Source organism: Cylas formicarius, unplaced genomic scaffold (assembly GCF_029955315.1).
Source record: "Cylas formicarius isolate icCylForm1 unplaced genomic scaffold, icCylForm1.1 PGA_scaffold_6__28_contigs__length_40554024, whole genome shotgun sequence".
In the NCBI taxonomy this organism is placed as follows: domain Eukaryota; kingdom Metazoa; phylum Arthropoda; class Insecta; order Coleoptera; family Brentidae; genus Cylas; species Cylas formicarius.
Genome location: NW_026844347.1, coordinates 38,209,547 through 38,234,035, shown reverse-complemented (window position 1 = coordinate 38,234,035; position 24,489 = coordinate 38,209,547). Strand labels below are relative to the sequence as shown.

General features: G+C 40.8%; 2 protein-coding genes across 2 annotated transcripts; one reads left to right on the top strand and one right to left on the bottom strand.

Annotated features, from left to right (window-relative positions):
- Positions 1-277: 277 nt before the first annotated feature.
- LOC132703698 (uncharacterized) lies at positions 278-1,329 on the top strand. The gene is made up of 4 exons (XM_060673109.1): positions 278-479; positions 535-697; positions 753-1,120; positions 1,209-1,329. Exons 1-4 carry the CDS (start codon positions 278-280, stop codon positions 1,229-1,231), a joined length of 756 nt encoding a protein of 251 aa, XP_060529092.1. The 3' UTR covers positions 1,232-1,329.
- A 521-nt stretch (positions 1,330-1,850) lies between these two features.
- On the bottom strand, positions 1,851-24,303 carry LOC132703692 (uncharacterized). The gene is made up of 12 exons (XM_060673104.1): positions 23,168-24,303; positions 20,655-21,257; positions 18,575-18,878; positions 18,070-18,518; positions 17,806-18,009; positions 15,413-15,817; positions 12,392-13,115; positions 10,700-11,255; positions 8,310-8,820; positions 6,000-6,877; positions 5,022-5,369; positions 1,851-3,474 (listed from the first exon to the last, which is right to left on the bottom strand). Exons 1-12 carry the CDS (start codon positions 23,829-23,831, stop codon positions 2,701-2,703), a joined length of 6,420 nt encoding a protein of 2,139 aa, XP_060529087.1. The 5' UTR covers positions 23,832-24,303; the 3' UTR covers positions 1,851-2,700.
- Positions 24,304-24,489: the final 186 nt, after the last annotated feature.

The following is a 24,489-nucleotide window of genomic DNA, read 5'->3' as shown; positions in this document are numbered from 1 at the left end:
TATAACCTCATTTTAAAAATATTTTTTTATTGCACATTTTTTTACAATGGACACAGACTAGTTATATTATCGTGCACAGTAAAAATACAAGAAATTCGAATAAAACTCAATCACAGTACAAAAAAAAAGTTCAGTTTATTCCTTGGATTTATGCTGTTATAAATGGTAACGCAGCGGCACAATATGTCAAGCGGACGAATTGTTAACTTTGAAGCCAAATAGTTTGCGTGCAAAAAAATAAACATCTTTGGGGATAACGTTTTTTTTATATTTAAAAATGGATTGTTCCGAGTTGGAGATTGACGGCGACGATCATGTTTTCGAGATCATACAAAGCGATGATGCTTTCAACGAAGAAAAATTTCTGAAAATGATATGCGATTATCCGTGTATTTACGACTCCTCCAATAAGGCGAATTCTAGTCGACTAATTAGAGAAAAGGCATTTCAAACTATTGCTACGTCGATGGACAGCAGCGGTAAATATATTTCTTAACAATTTGCATATTACGAAACAACCATCACATATTCCAGTATTGTTTTGCAAGAAGAAATGGAAATCGCTTAGGGAAAAATACCACAGGGAGAAGAATAAAGCCGATACGCGCAGCAAATTCGGTCTCGACGACGGCGACATTAGCGAATGGCCTCTTATGCATTATTTCTATTCCATGTTTGATAAAATCCCGCCGCGTCAGTAAGTTTTCATGGAGCAATAATAATACTTAATCTGGACCAGTTTTGGCCTTTAGGATAGGACCAGGCTCGCACGTTGAAAATGCTTTTGACGAAATCGAGTCAGAATGTCGATCGAACCAGAACCGCCGAAGGAAGTCTATATGCCCTGCCAGCCCCACATCTTCGGGAGCGAGTAGTCCCGTAATGGCCACGGGCAAGAGAAAACACAACCGTGCCGATCCGTTTTTGGAAATTTTGAACAAAATAAGCGCATCGATTGAAGACGTCAGTGGAAACGGCGTCAAACCCGATAAGATCTCCTACTTCGGCCAGTATGTGTGTTCGGAAATTAGAGATTTGCCCGCCAACGAGGTAGACGAATTTATGGACGACACCATCACTCGGTTACTCCAGATGAAAAGAAAATGTAAGAGTCAAACAGGTAATATTTTATGCCATCAATTTTATCACATACCTATTTATAGGTTTTTATTACACTACTAATAATGAATTACATTATTCGGTTTTAGGAACCACAAAACAGAAGAGCTGAATGGACACTCCTTTGTCACCGAGAACGGAAATAAATGTAATTCTTGTAAATACGAATAAAAACGCAAAATCATATCGCAATCCTGATCTTAAAACGTAACGTTTTTTTTATCACCTATTTTAGCACAAATTCGACTTATATGCCTCCCTCTTAATTTTTTTTCTAACGTCTTTACTAGGCAGTTTTCCAACCTCCAGTAGTTCACATGACCCAATTTCAAGAAAACTTGTCTCGACGGCGCTCGAAATACCTCCGGGGTCTATCAAAGCTTACTTTTTGCCGAATATCCCCCCAGTAGCGCAAACGTCCGAATCCATCGCCGGCACGCCCAAAATACCACCAGAGAACCGTGCGCCGCAAATACCTGTCAGTAGTTCAAATATCCCGTCGCTTGATTTTCCGGCCGGTATACCCAAAATACCCCAGGGTAATGTCGAAACACATATTTTGCCTTGTAGTTCAAAAGTGACTTCAACTTATTTTTATTCCGTCATAGGCGCTGCGCAGTAGTTCAAACGTCCTTTTTCTTCATTTCTTATTCCGGCGCGACATAAACCAAGAACATTAAAACCGACCGAAACCGACGCCGAAAATAAAACGATCTCGCTGATTTCCAATTCAATTATTTTAATGCTTACCGCTAACAATCGCTACGACTGTTACACTTAATTGATATATAAATGCTTAACAATCAACTATAATTTTTTCTTAAAAAAAGTCGCGTATAAATTAACTGTATTCGCCAGCGAAAAAAAAAATGGAGCCTACCTTGTACGAAAAAATCACTATGGGCCGGTCCGTCGCTAAATACCTCCCCGTAACTCGCCGCAATGGCGAAATAAATTAACGAAATGTACACGTCGGTGCTAAATGTCATGGCAATACTGAAGGAGGCTTCATGAACTACTTCGCTTCAAAAATACAAGGGGTTCACTGGAATTAATTTTTATCTAATCAGATCTCGATCAGCTGTTTGGCATATCAAAACAGCACCGTATCCTTAAAGCATAGAAATTTAGGACGATACTGACGTACAGAGGTCAAATAAACCAAGCTAGATTGACAAAGGCAACTTTACAAAAGATAAGGGAGACGTTCTATATCTGAGTTAATAAGCAGTATTTAATTTAGAAATTCCTTGTGAACATAAGTTCGATATATATAAATAAATATCTCGGACAGTAATAATCACAGAGCTTTTGGGTAATATCAGTTAAACATAAAAATATTTGCACATCAACCCAGTTCTACCATCCGTCGTCCCATTGTGCCCCCTTCGATATTGACACGTCGTTTAGGAACACCCGGTATAGAAAAAAAATTATACACCAAACACGGAGAGAAAAGCATACTAAACGCTACGTCCGTCCTCGACCGTCCTGCGCGGCACGCGGAACTTACAGAATTCCAGACAGAGGGCGCGCGTCGCCCCAACACGAATTGCACTAAATCAAGCGTCCTCGCAACACTTAGGAGTTGCCGTAATACCCGGAACCCGATGATGTCGCCTGTTGCTGCTGCGGTTGCCCGGAATATTGCGAATAGTCCGGATACGACGTCGGAGCTGGCGTCGCCGCTCCGCCTCCGGGAGGCGGTGGATAAATCGCCTGCGGCGGCGGCGGCGCGTACTGCTGTGGCGGGTATGGGTTGTAGCCGCCGCTGTACGCGTTTTGGTAGTCATAGCCCGGTTGCGGTGGGGGCGGAGGGTAGTGATGCTGCGGAGGCGGCGGAGGCGGGTAAGTCTGGTACCCGTAACTGTAGGGCGGTTGGGCGGGCTGCGGCTGCGGCGGATACCCGCCCATCATGTCGTAGGGGGGCGGGTGCTGCTGCGGCGGCGGCGGGTACCCGTAGGTCTGAGGAGGCGGCGCCGCCTGATACGGTGGCACGTTGTAGTTGTAGTAGTTGTAGTTTTGGGCACCGTACTCGGCCGACGGGTCGGTTTTGGCTTGGTGATGATGGTGGTACTGTTGGGGGGCAGGGCTCGGCTCCGGCGCGTGCTCCGACACGTACGTCACCTCGTCGCTCTGGTCGCTGCTGCCTTCTAGGTGCTCGTTGCCGGTTTTGGCCGTGTGATCCATCAGCGACGAATCCGACAGGCCAGAGATACCTTCCTCCTCCTCCTCTTCCTCGTCGTCGTCCAGTTCAGGCTCCTCCTCCTCCTCTTCGTCGTCGTCGTCGTCATCGTCCATACGACCGAGGCGGTTCGGATTTTTGAAATTGGCCGTGATACTTTCCAGAGTTTCCTGCACGAAAGAGAAGTGTTATATATTATCTTTACTTCTAATTCCCACTTTCTGACTACCTCGCATAGGCGCGGCTTGCTGTGTTGCCAGCGTGTGCGGAATTTCACAAAAGAACAACGGTTATGACTGTTTTTGTTAGTTTTTTTTTTTATATTTATTAGGTACTTTATTGCTTCCACTCTGCACCCACTTATATATTGTTTCACTTGATTGAATCCCATGTTAGTGAAAAGTAAAGACCTGAGTCGCAGTTAAGAGTGTTTGGTACCTTATGGATTTCTATAGATTCTCGGATTTTTCGTTGGTAGAAGAATTGATTAAGTGCAAGTATTTTAATGTTGTTGAATAAAATTTGATGCCCGGTTTCGTAATTGTGTACAATTGCCAATTTGTCGTAGTTTTCAGGTTCCTTCAAGTTCTTTGAGCCTAGTTGATATTTTTTCTGCAATGTATTGTATTGCATTGAACGTGGTGCCAGCAAGCAAGCATCTTTAGAAGAAACTGACACATTGACGAAAATTCCAACATCAACTGTATGGAAAATTATGAATAATCCCATTTCAGCGAGGGAAAAAAGAAGCGATGCTGACATTTTCTCGAGTGTAGATGAAAGTGGTCAAGATATAATACGGCGTAAAATTTACCAGTTATACGACGAACAAAGCGTGCCTACATTAGATATCTTAATTAGGAGGCTTGAAAAAGATAAAACCGGTGTTAAGTGTGGCAGAACTACCTTATGGAAGTGAATTCAACACATGGGCAAGTTTTAATGGAATCTTTTAGAATTCGTAAATGGCGACTGGAATATTTAAAACAAATTAGGATTTACAGAGAATAACAAAGGCCAATTATTTACTTGGAAGAAACCCGGAAAAGGGTTGGGTTGACTCAACTCATAAGTGTAAAACCAACGCGCCATCAAAAAGAGGTAAAAGAATAACTATTTTACATGCTTGCTCTAAAGATGGTTGGATTCCAAATGGACTTTCTCTGTCTGCGAAAAATATTAAAGATTCTTCTCTGGATTACCATGAAGACACCACTGCTGATTTATTTGAAAGTTGGTTTAAAAACAAACTAGTTCCAAACATTCCTCCTAATAGCGTCATTGTAATGAACAATACAAGTTATCACACTAGACAGTTGACTAAAACCCCTTCCTCATGTGGCACAAAAGCAACAATCCAAAACTACTGCAATTAATTGAGGTTCTACAAAGCTTGAACCTACAAAAGGAATACGTCTGTGAAAATTATGCAAAAAATCTAGGGCATACAGTTTTAAGGCTTCCACATTACCACTGTATATTTAATCCCATTGAACATGTTTGGCACCAACTGAAATCTGCCATTCGTTTTTCTCCGTGTTAAAATTTGAAAACGAAATGAAGCGCAACTATTTCCAAATAATTTTGAACTTTAACTTTTTGCCCAATGTCCGCCATTTAACACAGAGTCGTACCGCCGTGATGCGCGGTGTCGCGGGTAGTTCGAATGTACCGCGCAGATCGGGTACAAAGACGACGAGCCGGAATTTGGTCTCACCTGGAAAGGCGTGTTTTCCAGCATCGTCTTCTCGAGCCGCTCGAGGTTAGTCTTCCCGGTCGACGGAGGCTTTTCCGCGGAAGACTGCGCAGCTTTCGCGGGCGATCTCTGAGCGTTAGGGACGGGCTTTAACTGCTGCTGTTGCTGTTGCTGCGGCTGCTGCTGCGGCGGCGTCGGCTGCTTCGCCGCCTGCGTGCTCACCCTCTGGATGGATATGTTTTTCTTTAGCATAGAGATGCGTTTCTCCAGCTCGTCGGCGGTTTCCTGCTGCGCGGGCTGACTCGGTTTATCCGCAGGAGCCGCCAGGTGTTCGTCCTCGCTGCTACTGCTGGGTCGCGCCTCCCCGTCCTGAAGCAAAAATATATTATTATGGTTTGGACTGTGTCGGTTTTTATTTCTATTTAATATGCATACCCAATTCCTTTTTTATTTAAACGTCTGCGAAAAAAAAGTCAATACTAATCTATTTGCAAGATATATTTTTATATATCCAATTAAAATTCTGCAAATTTCTTATATAACATGTCCTACACCCAAATCCAATAGTTTTCGAGATATATATATTTTAAAAACTATTGGACTTAGGTATATTATACAAGAAACATTATAGAATTGTACTAAGCGTAGGACATCCTGTATATATAAAAAAATATCTTCCAAATAGCTTACTATTTTTTGAACAACTTCTGATGGAACAACGTCACTAACGATTGACTGGAGAAGACGTGGCCAAAACTAGCAGAAAATTACCCTGCTATATATATATATATATATATATATATATATATATATATATATATATATATATATATATATATATATATATATACCCTTTATTTCAAACATGAAATCTTGCCCGAATTTGTGTCGAAACATCCTGCACGCAATGCAATGGATTTGCAATTATTTCCCATCCCTTCCGAGGGAATTTCGCCTGAACCACGCCCCCTTATAAACGGTCTGAACGGACGCACTCACCCGTTGCAACGATCTGACGATCTCGCTGCCCACGTTGTAGGGTTTGGTCTTCGCCAGCTGCACCTTCTTCGTGACGCTTTGTATCCTCGACGCCAGATTGGGCACGCTCTGTTTGACGCTGCGCATGTTGAACTTGGCCACGCCCGGCACGAAAGGTTTGACCGTGCGTTTCTGCGGCACCACCGACAACGAAGGGTTGTTCTTCATCTGGGGCGGTAAAGGTTTGACGGCGGGATCATGAGGCATCAGCTGCTGCTGCTGCTGATCGTCCGCCTTGCCCTTTACCTTGATGGCGGTCTTGATAGCGACGATCTTGCCGCTCTCCAGCTGCATGTAGACGCCCTTAGGCGACTTGAGCACCAGCACCTTCTGGCCGGCCTTGAGCACGATGTTCCCTTTCTCCGGTTGGTTCGTAGGTATGACCACGTCCAAGGGCAGGGTCATCTCTTGCGCGGTCATGCCCTGACGTTGCCAGTGTTCCGCGGGGATCCACCTGGACGGGCGTTCGCCCTGCTGCATCGGTCTGACCGACGCGACCGGCCTGTGACCGCGCCCAGGACCCGTCATGTAAGACGGTTGTCTGGCCGCCTGCTTCTCTCTTTCGTAGCCCTTTTTCGCGAGACGTTTCTCCTGCTGCGACAGTTGCTTCTCCTTCCGGTCGACCAGCAGCGACTCGTGCTGGAACGGTTCCTTGTTGAGGGTGGTGCCGTGCGCGTCGAGCACTTTTTGCAGCACCACGTCGATGTAGTTGTCTTTGAACGAGGACCAGTCTTTTAGCTCTCCCTCCTCGTACTTGTCGTCGAAACACAGCGTGCTCACGTCTTTGATGGTCAGATGAGCGTCAGGGTTGCATTCGTCGACCACGCGATCCGACATACCTGAATTTTCGATTTTTTTTTTTAATTATACGGGAATATAATTATTATTAGTTAATGTTCTGATCTATCTAACTATCCTTAATAGTTGTTCATCGCATCGGATGACTGATTCCCATATTGGTGAAGGGTAAAGACCTGAGTCGCCTTTAAGATCGTTTGGTTGGTAATGGATTTCTATCGATTCTCGAATTTTTCGTTGGTATAAGAATTTTACTTTTATCGAATAAGAATAAAAGAATAAGACAGGTTTCGTTATGTGCCTTGGTCTTAAGGTTTAAGGCTTCTTTACTTCACCCCTATCACTCCTTATGCCTCTGAAATTCCTCGTCTAACATTCCCAGGATTACACCTTCGACCTATTGTCGGCACCATTGGTTCTTCAGCATATTCTCTAGCAAAATATGGACTGTTTATTTTGAAAGTGGTGGAAGCCCATTTTTCGCAGCAATGAGATATCACGTAATGTAATTTTTTTATGTATAACTAGTCCGTGTTTAATTGTTTAGTTAAGTCCAATTGGCAGAAGTAGGTGACTTAACAGATGGTTGCCGATCAGTGGTCTGTTATTTTTCATTTGTTTTACTTTACTTGTCAAGAGTTGCAAATTTAGGTTACTTATCAGATACTGATATAGGTAAGAACAAATTCAAAATTAATATTATTTTATACCAACTTACTTATTTACTTATTTCATTTACTTATTATATACAAATATCTTTTAAACTATTTAATAAAAATAGGTGCATAAACGTAAATTATATATTTTCACATGACAATTGTTTCGACAACACCGTATCAAATGTAATATTGACAAACTACCTGCTGCTACATATGCCGAAAAATGACAATAACACCTTAATTAATGTTGTTGTGACAATTTGAATGTGTCATTTTGTTAATCTCCATGGCTTGTGATATCTTTAATTTGGTTGATTAATTCAAAAGAAGAAAAAAGATTCTTCTGAATTAACCAATCAAATCCCTTCTAACTTTTTATGTACAAAACTTATTTCCCAGTATTTCATCTATGGATGTGATAGATTTACCAGATTTCACCCTAACTCGGAAACAGGTTAACCCGAAACAAGATTTATTAGATTGCTTAATAGCATTTTTAGACCAAAATTATTTTGAATTTAATGAATAGATTTACATCCCTAAGGAAGGTTTGATTATGAGAAACCCACTTAGTCCTTTCATAGCCGAGATTTTAATGGATAATTTAGAAAATATCGTACTAGAACATTATTTAAGTAAAAGTTTTCTATGGTATAATCAATAAAATTGACTATAAAGATTGAACAGGATAACTTTATTTTTTAGACTTAAATATTACGAAAACGCAAAACAAATTAAATTTTTTAGTTCTTATTTATTTTGTTAAATGGATTTACATCAAGTAAAAGCCACCTCAGTTCAACTATTATCGTACCTTGCTTGCTGACCTGGCGATCGTAAATCTTCTTTTCCAGGCAGTTGTCGACGACTAGCCTGTAGACGAAACAGGGCTTCCGCTGGCCGTACCTGTAGACGCGGCATACCGCTTGCGTGTCGTGGCAGGGGTTCCACGACGCGTCCAGCACGACCACCCGATTCGCGCCAATCAGATTGATACCGAGCGATCCCGCCCTGGTCGACACCAAGAACACGTAAATCTTCGGGTTCGAGTTGAACTCGTTGATGAGTTTCTCGCGTTCGAGAGCGGTCGTCGAGCCGTCTAGTCGATAGTAGCTGACGTTTCGCGCCCACTTGGGCCCGCCCTCCCCAGGCACCTCGCTCGACTGCAAGAACTGCTCGATCAGGTCCAAGGTGATCAGCGATTGGCTGAACACTAGTAGCCGATCGCCCAAAGCGATACTCTCTCTGATTATGCAGAAGAGGATCTGGAACTTGGCCGAGTTCTCGACCCGACCGGGCACGTAATCTTTCAACAGTTCGATCGCCTGGAACGGAAAAAAAAAGACGACCCGGCGTTATAGTCGGAATTATTCCCTTTTGTAATGACGTCACTTATGGTTATCTTTGCTATTGCTATATCAAAAAAAAAAAAACGAACGTCTGATGCTAATTCATTTTTTATATAATTTTATATAAATTTTTCAAATCAAAATCCGAGAATCTATAGGAATCTATAAGCAACGAAACAATCTTAACCATGACTCAGGGCTTTGCCTATCACTAATATGGGAATCAGTCATCAGAGGCAATGTTCATGCCCCTCCTTTAGCTCCGCCCCCTCAAACAATATATAAACAGATACAGTGTAGAATGCGAGTCACTGAACCTAGAATTAACACATCTTACATCTGCTTTTCTTTCTGATAATTTCTACATTAGAAATATAAAGCGTTCCATGACAAAATGCACTTCATCACAACCTTTCAAAGGCACTGGTGTCCATTGTCAAAAAATCTCTCAACATCTTTAAGCAATCAAACAAACTTAACCGGTCTTTACCTTTCACCAATATGCCCGTCCTTTAGCTCCGCCCCCTCAAACAATATATAAGCAGATACAGCGTAGAATGACAACAAGTTTGATTTATAAGCAACTGACGCAAGAAGAATCCAAAAGATGTATAAACAGAAATTTTATTTAAGGCCATGTGAAAGATCTATCAACGTCAATCAAAAACATCAGATTGCCGGCTTGTCGAAAGTTATTTCGAAACCTTTAAGATAATGCCCCGACAAAGATTCTAAATAACAATTTGATATTTTTCTCCAACGCTGTATAGTGAAAATGACAATCCCAATTAGCAACCCGTAATTTGTAATAATCACAGAACGTACGTTTTTATTATAAATATTATAGCCTCCTTATGATTTTTTTATTTTGCATTTTATCAAAATAAAATAAAACAAAAGTTGAAGAGTTTAATGTACAGATTTAATATTACACACATAAAACATGTGGCAAAAAAGGATCATATAGAAAAAAATATATATTTTTTAAAACTGAAAACACTGTATAAGAGCTTAACTGAGCAAACGGAGCTAAAGGAAGGGCGTGAACATTGTCTCGGATGCCTGATTCCCATATCGGTGACAGATAAAGACTTCAGATTGTTTGGTTGCTTAAAAGAATTGCAGGTACTGAGCCAGTTTCACTTAAGTTCTGAAGAACCCAACAGTATGATTGACGAAACGTCAGTAAGTCAGTATTAGTCAGTAACTAGTATCAGTAGTAGGCTATAGAAGTTTCTTTGAAAAAAAGAAAGGTCCTTTTATGGTGACAAAAATGCAAATAGGGCTAGCGATTATATTACATAAAAATATATAAACGTTAAATACTACAAATGTCCTCCATTTTCCTCGATACTCCTTTTTTTAAACTCATTTAAAGCTGTCAGGATGCAAATCATTAATTATTATTTATAAATATCTTAAATTCTCACTGGGGAGGAAAACTCATCCTTTTTTCAAGGCCAATGACAGTGAAAGTAGTATGTTTCGTTAGTTCTACGGCCATCGAGACATCGAGTCTCCTGGAGATTCATGGGGGTCCATCTGGACCGCTTTGGGAACCATTAATTTAGTATATACCTAACCCAATGGTTCAACGTAGGCTATACAGCTGCCCATAATGGACCAGCCATTCAACAAGAAATTTTGAATAAATTATTTTTGCCTAATTTTTATAACTTAATATAAAAATAAAGGGGTCCAAATTCATTTTTTGTGATACATCAACAACATATTCTTTAAGACCCTGTCAAATTTTGACTAGTAATTTTTTTTTTAATATTTTTAACCAAAATCTAATATGACGAGGTGGTATTTAGCAAGCGAGCTAACGAACCAAATTACAACCTGTACTCACCCAATCGTAGGGGATGCCGCCGTCCTCCTTGGAGTCCTTGACCGGCGTGAGGGGCGGCGACAGCTTCGTCAGGGGGGACTCGACGACCGGCGCCTTCACCGAATCCTCCTCTATCTTCAGCTCGTTCTTCAGATCGTTCTTGATCTTCTCCAGCTCCTTCTTCACGCCGTACTTGTCGTCGCCCTCCTCTTTCTTCGGCTCGATCTTGATGTCGCTGATGATATTGATCTTTTTCTCCGCGAACGGGCTGAAGACGGGAGGCAGTTTGATGTCGCTGATGATGTTGATCTTGGGTTTCGAATCGTTGCTGGTTTCGCTTTTAATCGGGCTCATTTTCGGAACCGAACCTCCCTCATCCCGTTTGATCCACGGATGGTTCGCGTTTGTGTTGTTTACGCTGGGATTGAACTGGGGACTGGGCGTGAACTCGTTGAAGAAGCTACTCCCCTGCTGCTGTTGTTGCTGCTGCTGAGGGGCGGTTTGTTGGGGCTGCTCCCAATAATTCGGGCGCTGGTAGTTGTCCGGGTAAGCGTTAGCGTCTATAGTGTTGTAGCCGCTGGACAAAAACCACGTGTTCATCGTGAGATGGTAGCAAAGTGTCGAATGTTCACAATGTCGAAAAGTACATGTGAGATCACAGCTGAGACGTGACGTACAGACAAAATTATACGTAATAGGGTGATAAATAACCAGATTTTTTTGGGTTATAACATTTTATTACTTTTTTAAGTGGGAAATCAGTTAATTTTTTACGTCGTAAATTCGTAGGGTAGGCGGGTTAAAATGCAGAACACGAACAAAGCCCCTCAAAAAATAATTTTCCAGGACGGCTTTATGTATTATACACTGAAAAGGTGTAACGAGACTAGGTAAAATTGATTTAATATTTTATAGTAGCTCAAAAACATCATTTTCCATGTGTGGTTAAAGATAATGGTGTATTCATTTTAAGGAAAGGACAACACAACCAGACTTTGAGGACCAAATATAAAATGGGAATTTTAAGAGTTGATTGAGGGAAGCATGTACAAGAGAAAAGAGACCGAAAGACTTGTGACAAGGTTAAAAAATTATTAGTAAAATGTACATTATACTCCATCACTGAAACCATATAGGTATTATGATATTTCGATTATGTTAACGTAATTTTCAAAATGCAGCAGGCGTATGTACCTTGATGCAGAGGTAGACAGGCGATCGAAGATTCTTGTAGAACTAGTAGATTTGAGTTCTAGGAGCAATCAAGTGGATATTTACATTGATTGGTGATATTAGCCAAATTGTCGAACCTAGCGTTCATCAAATATAGGCATAAAGTTCTGATTTGTTCAGGGATTACAAAGGATTTTACATTTTGTTGCTTTAATAGAAGCCAGCAATATATGTTAAATAACAACATATATTTTAAAATGGCATTAGGTATTTGACCCTTCTTGGCACTTTTTGAAGTTCTACTGGGCGGACACCTGTACTAAGCGGACAAAACTAGAGAAACCGTGAGTGTCCGGTTATGGGAGTTTCCACTGTATCTAGTCTCCCTAATTCGATGTAAAAATCACGAAAAGCAAACGACGAAACATCTATATAATATTTATCGTTTTTTTATTTGACATTTGAACATTGAACATTGAACCTTCGACATTTTAAGATGGTCCGTTCACCGGGCGTCATCAGTAATAAAAAAAACCTCACCTCATATTGTTTTGAGGCGGTGCCGGTGGCGGCTCGTAGTCATTGCGTTGTGCGGGCCCGTAAGCCGAGGGCACCGGGTCCGCCCCTTTCGCGAACCCGGTCCCGCCCCTATTAGCGCCGACCGGCGTCAGAGATATCCCCGACGGTAGGTTGGCGAAACTGGGAACAGTTTGCTGACTGGTACGACCCGCGGTCTGCGCCGTTCCCGAGGTGGCAGTACTCGCGGCCGGTCTCAGACTGATGCCGGACGGCAATCCGGCGAATCCCGGGATATTCACGCCGCCCGTTTTGGTAGTCGTTACCGTCTGGTTGTCGAGGTTCAGTAGGCTCGTCTGGCTCGAGCCCATCGAGTCATTCGTCTCCTGGAAACTACTCTCCGGACCGGGAAACGCGGACTCGGAGAACTGAGGCGCGTTCGCGGGGAACTGCTGCTGGTCGTAGTAGGTCTGAGCGGGGGGCGGGGCGTTATCCTCGAACAGTTGCGAGATACCCTCGAAACTGGTGCGCGGCTGATTGAAACCGCCGGCACCGAATTGAGATTCTTTCGTCGTCGCCTGAGGGTTGACCGGTACCGAGCTCGACAGGGGCGGCTGCATCATCTGCTGTTCCGAATTGCTGCTGTACGGGGTGACGGAGGCAGCCGGTTTGCCGTTCCTGCCTTTGACGGGGGTCTTGCGGGGTCGGGGAGCGGCGCGTTTCGGTTTCGCGTCGATACTAGACACCCCTGAGGCAAGAAAAAAACGGACGTCGATAAGCCCCGCCTCCGCCTCGTACCCAACTAACATTTTTCGCAGATGAAGATTTTATTATAAGGATATTTATAAGTTTTATAAGAAAACCATTGGTATTACAAGTTTCGTAATATAATAAATAGAAAAACAGTTTGTTGCATCCAAAATGTTTCCGTTATTTATAAGGTCTCATAAAACTTTTACTCTTTTACAGCTTACCGATTAAAACCCCTACAAATTGTAACCCACCAAATATTGTAAAACCTAAGAAAAGCAATAAACTTATGCTCAGCAACAAGTACTAATCTAATGAGAGTAGATACTCATTATAATCAATAACTCCTTTTTCTTGCTTTTTCTCTTTTGTGATATCATTGAAGATATACATATATTTAATACTTTTTTTTAACAAGGATTATTTTTTTCATATATAATTTGTATACACAGAACATTAGACATTGTAAATTTTATTCGTCAGCCTCATCGCGTTAACTGCTTGCTGCTGCTTGGTTGTGAATAAATAAATAAATAAAACTAACTTTTCATGTAGAAGGCCGCAATATCTTTTGAGGTTATAATTTTTAGTATTTGTTTTCTTAAATGCAAGAGGCTAAAAATTTGTAAAAAAATTAAATACAAACTAAATTAAGTGTTTATCATTGGTAACTTTATTATAAAGTCGGTTACTTTCGCATTCAATTACGACGGTGAAAACAGAAAAACCATTGACTGTATGGTTTAGGAAAATATACAATTTCTAAATGGAACACCCTGTATATTTTTCTAACATTCGTAAATAACCAACAGAACAAAAAAAGCCTAAAACTGAAGCTATCCGAATTATCAGCACTTTTTGACTAGATGGCTATAAGTAATTGCGAAATAAAAACTCCATTTTTAACTTTAAAGTAAAAAAGTAAATAATTTTCTAATACACATTTTTTTTATATTTATAGTTTAGATTTTAATAATAAACAAATAATTTTAAATTTTAATTAATCTATAAATTAATTTAATACGTAACCGTTACCATTATAAAAGAAAAAATGTTAGTCGAGAAGTAGTCTGTACTGTGTTATTCATTATATTTTGACACCCACCTGCACGGTTAATTTTGAAAGATAGGAAAAAAAGTGTAAATATATAAGTTTCAAGATTTTTACTCTATTATCTTATGCAAATGTCAGAAAAAACAAACGACGATCGCAAGCTGTCAAAATGACATCGACATCATTTTTTTTTAATGGAATGCCTTATATATTAGCTTCAATTGTAGATTTTCTTTCCCAGATTTCAAAAACATATAGTTTTTGAGATATTTCAAATCAAATTGAACGTTAAGCAATACATTTGAATGTCTCATTTTGTTAATCTCCATGGCTTCCAATAAATTTAATTTTCTGCTTTTTGTGGCTGTATGTAAAATATCAAAATTGAAGGATAGACCTGTTTGTCCAATATAAATTTTAGGACATGATCCGCATTTCAACCTGTAGACACCCGATTTTTGAGATTTTGGACACTTCGTTTTATTGTTTTTTAAAAATTTTCCTATCGTGTTGTTAGTTCTGAAAGCTATTTTTAAACCACATTTTGACGAATTTTTTGAAACTTTTTCACTGGGTTCTCCTATGTATGTAATTGTTTTAAATTGTTCGTGTTCTGTATTAGGTTTCGGATAAATAGAGTTTACTGTTGTTTTTATTTGTAATTTTATCGATAATGGACGGATTGTAGCCGTTGTTCAGTGCAATTTGTTTAATGATATTAAGTTCTTTGTTGTAATTTTCTGTTGTGAGTGGCGTATTAAGAAGTCTGTGTATAAAAGAGTGAAATGCAGCCATTTTGTGTGTATAAGGGTGATTTGAGCTGTTGTGTATGACAACATTATCTCCGTTTGAATAATATAATTTTTTGATTAGTCGTCAACCGTAGAACATTGTTAAAACAATTGCAAACATAGATAATATGGTTGCTATCAAGGCAGACTTGAAAATTTTTAAACAATATTGCTATTGTCCAGAAATCGAATCATAATTATTGTTAAACTGAAATATCTCAAAAACGGGTAAACCAAATATCAATAAGCCAGGAAAGAAAGATCTACGATTTAAAAAAATATACTGCTGTCATTTTGACAGCTTGCGATCGTCGTTTGTTTTTTCTGCCATTTGCATAAGACAATAGAGCAAAAATCCTCGAGCTTTTGAATTTACACTTTTTTTTCTATCTTTCAACTTTAACCCTGCCGGTGGGTGTCAGAATATAATGAATAACCCTGTACACTTACCGCTGACGGTGCTGGCGACCTCCTCGAGGTCCAAATCGACCGCCTCTCCGCGAGCCCGTTTCGTCAGGAAATTGTACAGCACGTCCGGATGGTTCCATATTTTGCAGCACACCGCGAACGCTTTGAGAGGATTGGGCACCGCCTGTTTCCGTACCACCTCGTTCATGAACGTGTCGTACAGTTTCCGTTGGAACTGCGTCATGCGCACCAGCAGGACGTACTCCTCTTTCTGCGGCAGCGCGGACTGCAGGACGAGGTGGGAGCGTCGCTGCACGAACCCCACCAGCAGGGAGTGGAGCACGTGGGCGCGGTAACGCATCAGTTTGATGTCCGCCTCCGTCGAGTCGATGCACTGTCCGTTCATGATCGGCCGCTCGAACATGTTGAGGAACTCTGTTTTGGTACCTTTAGTTGGGGATGGACGCAAATCATCAATCTCGTTCGTCAACAAGTAATAAAGGGTGTTTTTCAATTGTCTTAACTTTTGAGATACAGGGTTTAACCCTTTGGGCTCGTATGTTGCTGTATAGGCGGCAAACCATCTTTGAGCATGGCGAGCAAGCGAAAAATTTTATCTCTAGATGATAGAGTTGCTATAATTTTAGAAGGAGGACGAGGAGGAGATAGAACGGGGAGAAAAGAAAAGTGATGTGGGACGTCAATACGGACTTACAAGTGCAAAGAAAAAATCATTCAGGCTGAAGCGGCAGGCAGTTTTAGTGAAAAAACAAAATTTAAAGATTTGGATCGGCCAATGTTGCAGTGGCTTCAACAGCAACGTCTTGAAAGATATACCACTCTCTGGACCTAAGTTTGCTGAATAGCTTAGCATTATCGATTTCAAGGCTTCGGAAGGATGATTGGGGAAGTTCAAACAGAGGCATAGTGGAAACTATGGCCAGATAAGTGGCGAAGCCCATGATGTCCACAGAAACATCACTAACGATTGGCTGGAGAAAGCGTTCTAAAAACTAGCAGAAAAGTCGACATTTTTAATGCTGACGAAACTGGCACTTTTTACAAAATGACGCCAGAGAAAACTCTTAAATTTCGAAGCGACAAGTGTGTGGGTGGAAAACCTTCTAAGAACTTATAACCGTGTCACTTACAATGCAAACAAGTCTGCATGGATGACATCTCAAATTTTTGAAGAGGAAATATGGAAATGGGATGCAGAATTAAAGGGGAGGAAAATATTATTTTTCTTAAATAACTGCCCTGCACATCCCCACATACCAAATCTACGGAATATTGAAATGGCATCTCTTCCAGCCAAAACAACAAGTGTATTACACCCGATGGACCAGAGCGCAATAAAAAGTCTTAAGAGTCGATACAGGAAAAACATTTTAATGGAAATGATCGAGTCCGAAGACAAATTTTCCATTAATATGCTAGATGCAGTCAACTTTATTAGTAAAGCTTGGAAAGACGTGACAGCAGAAACAATTCAACACTCCCATCGTCATGCAGGACTTATTACCGAGACGGAATGCAAACATTACTTGGAAGATAATCAGCCACTAAGTGAATGGATAAAGCAGTATCAAACAACAATTACGTTTACAAGTGAGGAGTTGCAAGATTTCATGGTGATAGATCAGGATTTGCCTACAACAGCAGATTTGACAGAGGAAGCCATATAACAAGAAGCAAGAAAGGGTGAGGAAGAGCACCAAGAGGAAGAAGAAGATGAAGAAGTTGATCTGGGACCACCACCAACTATTCAACAAGCTAGTAGAGAATTTTTTTATGTATCATGAGGAAGATGCCCTTCTCAAAATGGTGAAAATGCAAGCCAAAGTACAAGATGCATATTGGCATACTAAAAAAGAAAATGACCGATTATTTGAAACATTAAATGTGGTTCTTAAATATTTATATAAAATGTTCCGTTTTATTTTTTCGACGCTTATCATTTCTGTACCAACGGCGGCCCTCCACCATTACCGAGATCTCGATTTCATCGATTTTTCGAAAGCAACGAATGGTGGTATCCTAATATATAAAAATTATATTGTATTCTCTTTTGCTCAGTATTATTTTATTACATTTTCTGTATGTGTTACGCAACTGATCCATTTTTTTTTTTTTTTGGTAACTGTCTTCCAAACAGACACTCCTGCAGTATCATCGTGCCTTATATCATCTACATTTTTATTAAAAAAAAAATATATATCTACAGTAAACAGCAAGTTTGTTGTGTAATTTTTAACACCTCGCATTTTAGACCATTTCCTGCGTAAATTAATCCGCTCACTGGGCAGCCACAAAGGTAGAACATTGACCGACTACGTTCGTGCTCGACAGTAATTATTAACCAAGCAATCCCACCCTCTGTATAAGTAACGCATAAAAAGGATATATAAATAGGCGAGGTATTCGAAACCCACCCAAGTAATTAGGCCGGACGAAGTCCACCATGCACCAGTACTCGGTGAGGTTGTTCTGCAACGGGTAGCCGGTCAAGACGACACGCCGCTTGGTGCGGAGCTGCTTCAACGCAGACGATATCGAAGCGTGCGAGTTCTTGATGCGGTGCCCCTCGTCGCATATCACCAGATCCGGCCCCGGGTTCACCAGCGACGTGTAGATCTCTACAAACCACCAAACGGTTACGCGCGTCCCGCCTAGCCCCGCCCGCCGACCACGCCTACCGTCGAACAGAATCTTGTTCTTATCGTTGTCGCGCTGCTGCTCCATCAGCAGCGATTTCCGTTTCGTGCGTGGATGCTTGCGCATGCTCAGCAAGCGGAACTGCTCGTAGCCGATGAGCAACACGCCCCCTTGCTCCTTCCACACGTGGATGACCTTCGAGCGGGCGAGCAACGTCTTGTGGCTGTCGTTGAGCACGTGCAGGTTGAAGTTGCGCGGCCTGACTTCGCCGTGAGCGTTCAGCGGGCTAGAGGGCGCCACCTCCTCGGTCGGCGTCCACATGTTGAACTCGGCGAGCCAGTTTTGCAGCGTGTTGATCGGCATGATGCACAGGATCGTTTTGGCGGGCGTGTAACGCAGGAACACGTCGGAGAAGGTGACGATCTGGAGCGTTTTGCCGAGACCCATCGAATGCGCGAGGATGCAACCGAAACCCGTCGAACTGTCGAATCTGCCGCATAAAACGGAACAGTGGCAATGGGCAACTTTACAAAGCGCTCCGCCTACCTGTTGATACTCTCCACCAGATTATCGTAGAGGAAGCGGACGCCGCCTATCTGATGAGGTTTGATGATCCTCGCGATTTGAGGCGCCACGAAAACGTCGGGCTCATCCTCCGCGTGTCCCACGTTGACGAGCACCCGACCCCGTTCGTCGGGCTGATTGAACTCGTCGTTGGTGTGCATGCCCGAGTTGCTCGGGTCGTCTTGGTCGTCGTCGTCGCCGCCCTGGTCGCCCTCCGACTCCGATACCACGATGCAATCGTCGTCGGACGATATGTCGATCGTCTGAGTGGGCGGGGCTTCTTTGCCTGCGCGGTTCAACGTTTATTTAATTTATTCAATTCCAATCAACAAACACCGCGCGTTATCTCAAAAAAGTATTTATTAAAAAAAAAACGTTACTACTTAGTAACTATGTTTCTCTAGATTAAAAAATTTGTTATAGGTGTTAATAAGATTCTCAAGAGTTTTGGCTTTAGGCTAAATCTATAGAATTATCCAAAAAAATAACACTTTCAATAAATTAATTATGATAGGGTTAAAATAATATGCAATAGCGTTTTAACGAATTTTTAAGCGGTCCATTTTACCCTAACAAACCAAAATTTATAATCATAATAACAAAAAAAAATTGGTTAATTTTTGAAGTGGGCCTCCTTGCCGCTATTGATTGATCTTAAGTAAGTTTTTTTTAATATCCTGGGAAATTTTTGGAGGTCAACTTTGAGAGAGAAAAGATTAATAGAGATGTAATGAATTCCTTTACTTTTTTATTATTAACTTGATTCATTTTAAATTAGAATTATTTTATTGATTTTTAATACTACTGATTTTTTAAAAGAATATGTTTGTAGGCGTTTTCCTAAAGTTAAGTTATAATTAGCTTGCTTTTTTATGGATATCTTTATTGTGGAGTTTTATTTATGTAATGTTCTGTGAAATTTTTGAGTTTTCCTGTAACAGAAGAAAATATTATCGGATTTTTTTACACATATAGCGATATAATAGATTAAGTCTTTTTATGAGAGCATTGTTACGAAATCTCTCTTCTCACTAGTAGTAAATCTTTTTTGTAAGAATGTATTTTTTTAATATGCAGATATAAATTTTCACAAAAAATGTTACTGTATGTTTATGTTATCATTATATTTCACTTTTATAAATATTGGGGTGAATATTTGCTTGAATATCCTGAGAAATTGATCCTATATGTTGATATTTACTGGATTAACTTTTTCTTCTTATATATCATCATATATCATTGCTACGAAATTTTCAATACTTATTTCAGAGCATACTTAATTTTATTGTTTTTTAAAGTTAAAATTCATTCACTATTAGAGTAGTTTCTTTTAATGATCTGCGAAATTCGTTAGAAAATATTCTTGTTTCTTTTTTAATAGCGATATAATTAATTCCCTCTTTACAAAAATCTTTTATTTTATGCTTAATGCAACCTTTCTTTTTAAATCTTTTTCCCTAGCTAGAGTTTTTTTTACTAAATTGTGGATTGTCTTATATCCAAACAAAATTTCAGTGAATACTGGCACTTTTTTAATAGTTAGCGACCAGCCTTCGCCAAGTGGCGTACGTCAAAGGAGAAATTGATCGCCGTATCGAAAGGGAGACTTGCATCATTTACAAATATATTTATTAGGCAACGGTATTGTCTTGAATATCCTGAGAAATTATTGATAGTTTTGGTTAGTTTACTTTGTTAGATGAAAATATTCTTTTCGGTAATAGAGATATAAATAACTTATAGATTCTTTGTATTATAGCCTTGCTACGAAATTTTTTATACTTATCTTATTTCCGAACATAACTAATTTTACTGATTTTTTTAAAGTTGAAATTAATTTATTATTAGAGCAGTTATCTTGTTAGAAAATATTGTTGTTCCCTTTTTAAGACGGATATAGCGCCATTTACAATTTACAAAAATCTTTTATTTGATACTTAATACAACTGTTTCTATAAAAAAAAATTTATACAACAAGTTGTGCTGCCAAGTTTTTGAGATAAAATAGAATGACAAATCAGGAGCGTGCGAGTATGCTAACCTTCGACTGCCTTTGTCCTACCTTTGGGCCTGGACGGTGGAGGTGAAGACGATGACGACATCGGTTTGGTGTCGTCGCCGTCGCTGTCGCTGTCGCTCTGGGGTCTCGGCATTGCGAAGGGGGGCCTCTTGGCGACAGGCGCGATGCTCACGGAGGGCGTCAGCTGAGGGCCGGGTTTCCGGTGGGGCGCGAAGCCCCTCGGGTGCCCCCTCGGCGCGCCCATCAGCGGCGGGTAAGGCTGTCCGATGATCATGTCCGGTCTGGGGGCGCGCATCATCTCGTACGGCGGACGTTTCGGCAGTTTCGTCATCGGTTTAGTCTGACCGTTCGGCAACTTCACGAGAACGGTGTTGCCGATCCTAGTCTGATTCGACGTGCCCGCTTTCGAGAAATTGTTGCCCTGCAACAACGACAAGACCCGTTGCTGCATCTTCTCCTGCTGCGCCTGCCGTTGGAACTCGCGCAGGATCCGCTGCTGTTCCTGCACGCGTCTCAGACGCTCCGCCTCTTGGCGCTGCGCTGCCAGCGTCGACTCGTCGAGTTTCGTCTCGTCCATCACCTCGCGGATGTTGCGCCGCAGGTTGCCCTTGCCCCCAGTCAAGGTCACCTCTTCCTCGACGCTACCTGTATAAGTTTGATTTAAACAAAAAAAAATCGTGGTTAATCGAACTCGTACAGGGTGTTGCGAAAAAACACTCGGCTGCGGATTCGTTAGCGAAAAAAAAAAGGTATAGTGCACATAAAAGTAGGTTTCCATGTAAAATTTTAGATGCCCAACTATTGCTGTTGAATTCATCTGGAAAACATTTTAATTGGAATGTAACTATTTTGTTTTTAGAGATTTCAAGGTGAACAAAAAAAAAGAAAAAGTAGCGTTAGTAGCCAAGTTTTTTTTTCCATGTGACGTATAAGATAAATTGAACGCACGGTACGTTTGAATAAATTTTAATCAACCAATCTTCAGTCATTGAATTAAATGTGATGGCAAAATTAGAAAAATGTTATAATACATAATAAATCAAACACCAGTAAATTATATTTTGACAATGACAATACGAAAATTCGTGAGAATAACAATATTTTTATTTGTTATACGTTATTAAACGCGCTTTAATTAAAGCTAAATACGGGTTACTCGATGGAAGAAAAAATAACCATAATTAAGTGGTATTTTACTGCTACAACTATACCTTCGATTTCAGCAATTAAATATATTATTACTCGATACCAAAGTCAACTGAAAATCTCGATAAGAGAGCAGAAGAAAGGGAGATTTGAACATTTTACTGCTTGTGCAGGAATATTTACTTAAAAAATAATATTTATTTCAAATGTTTCTTTTTAGCAATGTTTTGTAGCGGTATTTTTATAATAATTATTAATTATTTTTAATAACAGACTTGAGGGTCAAATTTATAGTGGTTCCTTGTTGCTTAAACCGTCCTTTAAATGTAATTCATTCCAAGAATGCTTTAAGGGACAAGGACGTCTTAAAAACCGAGTATGAGTTTTAAATTCTTTTATTCAAATTTTAGGTTAGCATCTCTTTCATCGCGCGTTTGATAATCTAGGAAAAGCCCTTGTATTGACTCCAAATTTATTAAAATCCATTTTGCTTAAGTTTTGGAATCCAGCCCCCAACAATTTTGAATTTGAATTTGTCTCAGCTTTAAAACAGTCATATTTTTCCATTTTTGTATTCTACAAGTAAATCCAAGTAAGTAGGAAACACTCCTGTCTTTTTTCAATAGGTATAATAGGTTTTGATATCAGTTTTCATTAGTCAATTTAAAATAAAAACATTTGATAAACGTGAAAAAAAAAAACAGGCGAAAACTCGATAGTCACCAATGGCCCACTAATGTGAGTCAGATCACCTAACCTGACGTCAGTAGGCTTTTTCTTATTAGGGCGACATTAAAGAAAAGCCGTATAAAACAACAAAAATAGCGGTCATAGCTAGGGAGTCATACAGGGCTGCCACCATCATTCCCTTTTGAGTTAGAGGAACCTTTTCCTCAATCTCTCCATTCACTTTAAGAATTTGATTTTCATTTAGCTGTCACATTAGAATATCTGCTCATACTGTTTGTACTACTGTCACAAGCGATACTGGTTTCATGATAATTTTGAAACGGCAACAACTGCTGTACCTAAAATAAACACATTGTTTTGGCAGAGTATCTCGCTAAGTTCAAAGAAAAACAAAGATGTGAATTTTATTACTGCATATTTTAAAATCATTTTTTTGGATTGGAAATGGCAGTTTTATTTAACAATAGTTTTGATATTTTATATAATTTCCTAGTTAAATTGAATAAATATAAGTTTGGCAACACCGCGCAGCTGGATGTCATTTGGTGACCACAGTTTAAATTTCCCCGCCTACTAACTGCAGAATTCCCCTAAACGTCATTTGGTGTTCCTGTTTTCGCCTGGTTTCAATTAAGTGCCCACAACCGAGACCGAATTTTGATCGGAATAAGGTGACTTTACGTGATTTTAATATTTAAAGAAAATAAAATCCCACCAACCTGGTTTCTTCGCGGGAGTAATGACGACTTCGTTTTCCGCCGTGTCAGTCTTTTTGAGTTTGTCGCCCTTCTTCACCGTTCCGAAAGTAATCTCCCCCATTTCCTTGAGCTTCTCCTTAATATCGATATCGTAATCCTCGTCCACTGGCTCCGTCTTGGGAACTAGCGGCACAGTAGGGCCGGTTTCCGCCGCCTGCTCGACCAATTTTTCGAAAAACGAACCCCCTCCGGCGCTCTTATCCGCCGCCTCCTCGCCGTTCGTTCCCACGTCTTTCGGTTTGGGGCCCTCCGCCGCCGCCACGTCCAAACCCAAATCGTTTAGCTCCCCTTCGGAGTCGATTTCCGATTCCGAATCGTAATCTGACATTTCGGTTTCGCTGAAACGATGTTCGTTCGAGCCCGGCGCTTTCTCCGCCCCCGCCGCGGGATCATGTTTGAACCTTTTGAAAGAGGCACGGCCGATATCGTATAAGCCCCGTTTCAAATCTACCGGAGGAGGGGACTCGTCCTCTTCGCCACTCTCGTCTTCGTGGTAGTCTGGAGATTCTTCCTCTTTCTCCTCTCTTTGTTTCTCAACAGTGCTCTGGGGCGTCTTGTTTGGCTCTTTGGGTTTCTCAAGTCTCTGAATGGTGACATCCCCGAGCCTCTGCAGCACCGGTTCCATCACTGGACGCGAAATATCAACGTTCACGTTAATGCAATAGCACGGACGGAATCCCCGTTTTGTTTACATACATGTCAGCGGCCATTTAACACACCACAAACCCGAAACTTAAACCCGGCGTTTAACGGTCGGGTGGCACACGAATCGCACAAACGGTAACGGGAACTTGTAATCACATCTTCCTAATGTTCAACGTATCCTTGCCGTGCACTTTATCGAAGATTGTTATTCATTTCTTTGCAATCTCGGTTTGCCATGGACCAGACACGGATTGCCTATTGTTACAGGCCAACGAATTTGACGAGTTTCATCGTACGAACAAAGCCGAGAGAGAAACCGCCAGGGCGAAGCCCGCGGGGATCGTCGATGCCCGGGAATCGGTCCGCAATTGCAAGGTTCGCGAGTTTTCCGGAAAAGTTTTCACTGATTCGCTTCCGACATGATACAAGAAGCTCTTTCCAATTAATAAACTAGCTCGGCGTATCGTCGCGAGAGGCGCTGCGGTCTATTTGATTTTTTTGTGACGTTGCCGCGAGTACGTAGCTTTTTCGGATGAAATGATGTTTGTCTGCGCCGATTTCGCCCGTGGAGATTTTAAAGTGTTATTTTTGTGTAAACGCGTTGGGACGTAACGCAAAAGTTTCAGCGAATCCATTTA

Excerpts from the sequence above, each read along its gene's own strand:
- LOC132703692 (XM_060673104.1), bottom strand. The coding sequence starts at position 23,831 with ATGGAACCGGTGCTGCAGAGGCTCGGGGATGTCACCATTCAGAGACTT. Across the intron at positions 18,879-20,654 it reads TCCACCGTCCAGGCCCAAAG|GCAAAGAAGCCCCGCCCACT; the intron begins GTAGGACAAAGG and ends TGAACCGCGCAG. Across the intron at positions 18,010-18,069 it reads GAACAAGATTCTGTTCGACG|AGATCTACACGTCGCTGGTG; the intron begins GTAGGCGTGGTC and ends GGTGGTTTGTAG.
- LOC132703698 (XM_060673109.1), top strand. The coding sequence starts at position 278 with ATGGATTGTTCCGAGTTGGAGATTGACGGCGACGATCATGTTTTCGAG. Across the intron at positions 480-534 it reads TACGTCGATGGACAGCAGCG|TATTGTTTTGCAAGAAGAAA; the intron begins GTAAATATATTT and ends CACATATTCCAG. Across the intron at positions 1,121-1,208 it reads AAAATGTAAGAGTCAAACAG|GAACCACAAAACAGAAGAGC; the intron begins GTAATATTTTAT and ends ATTCGGTTTTAG.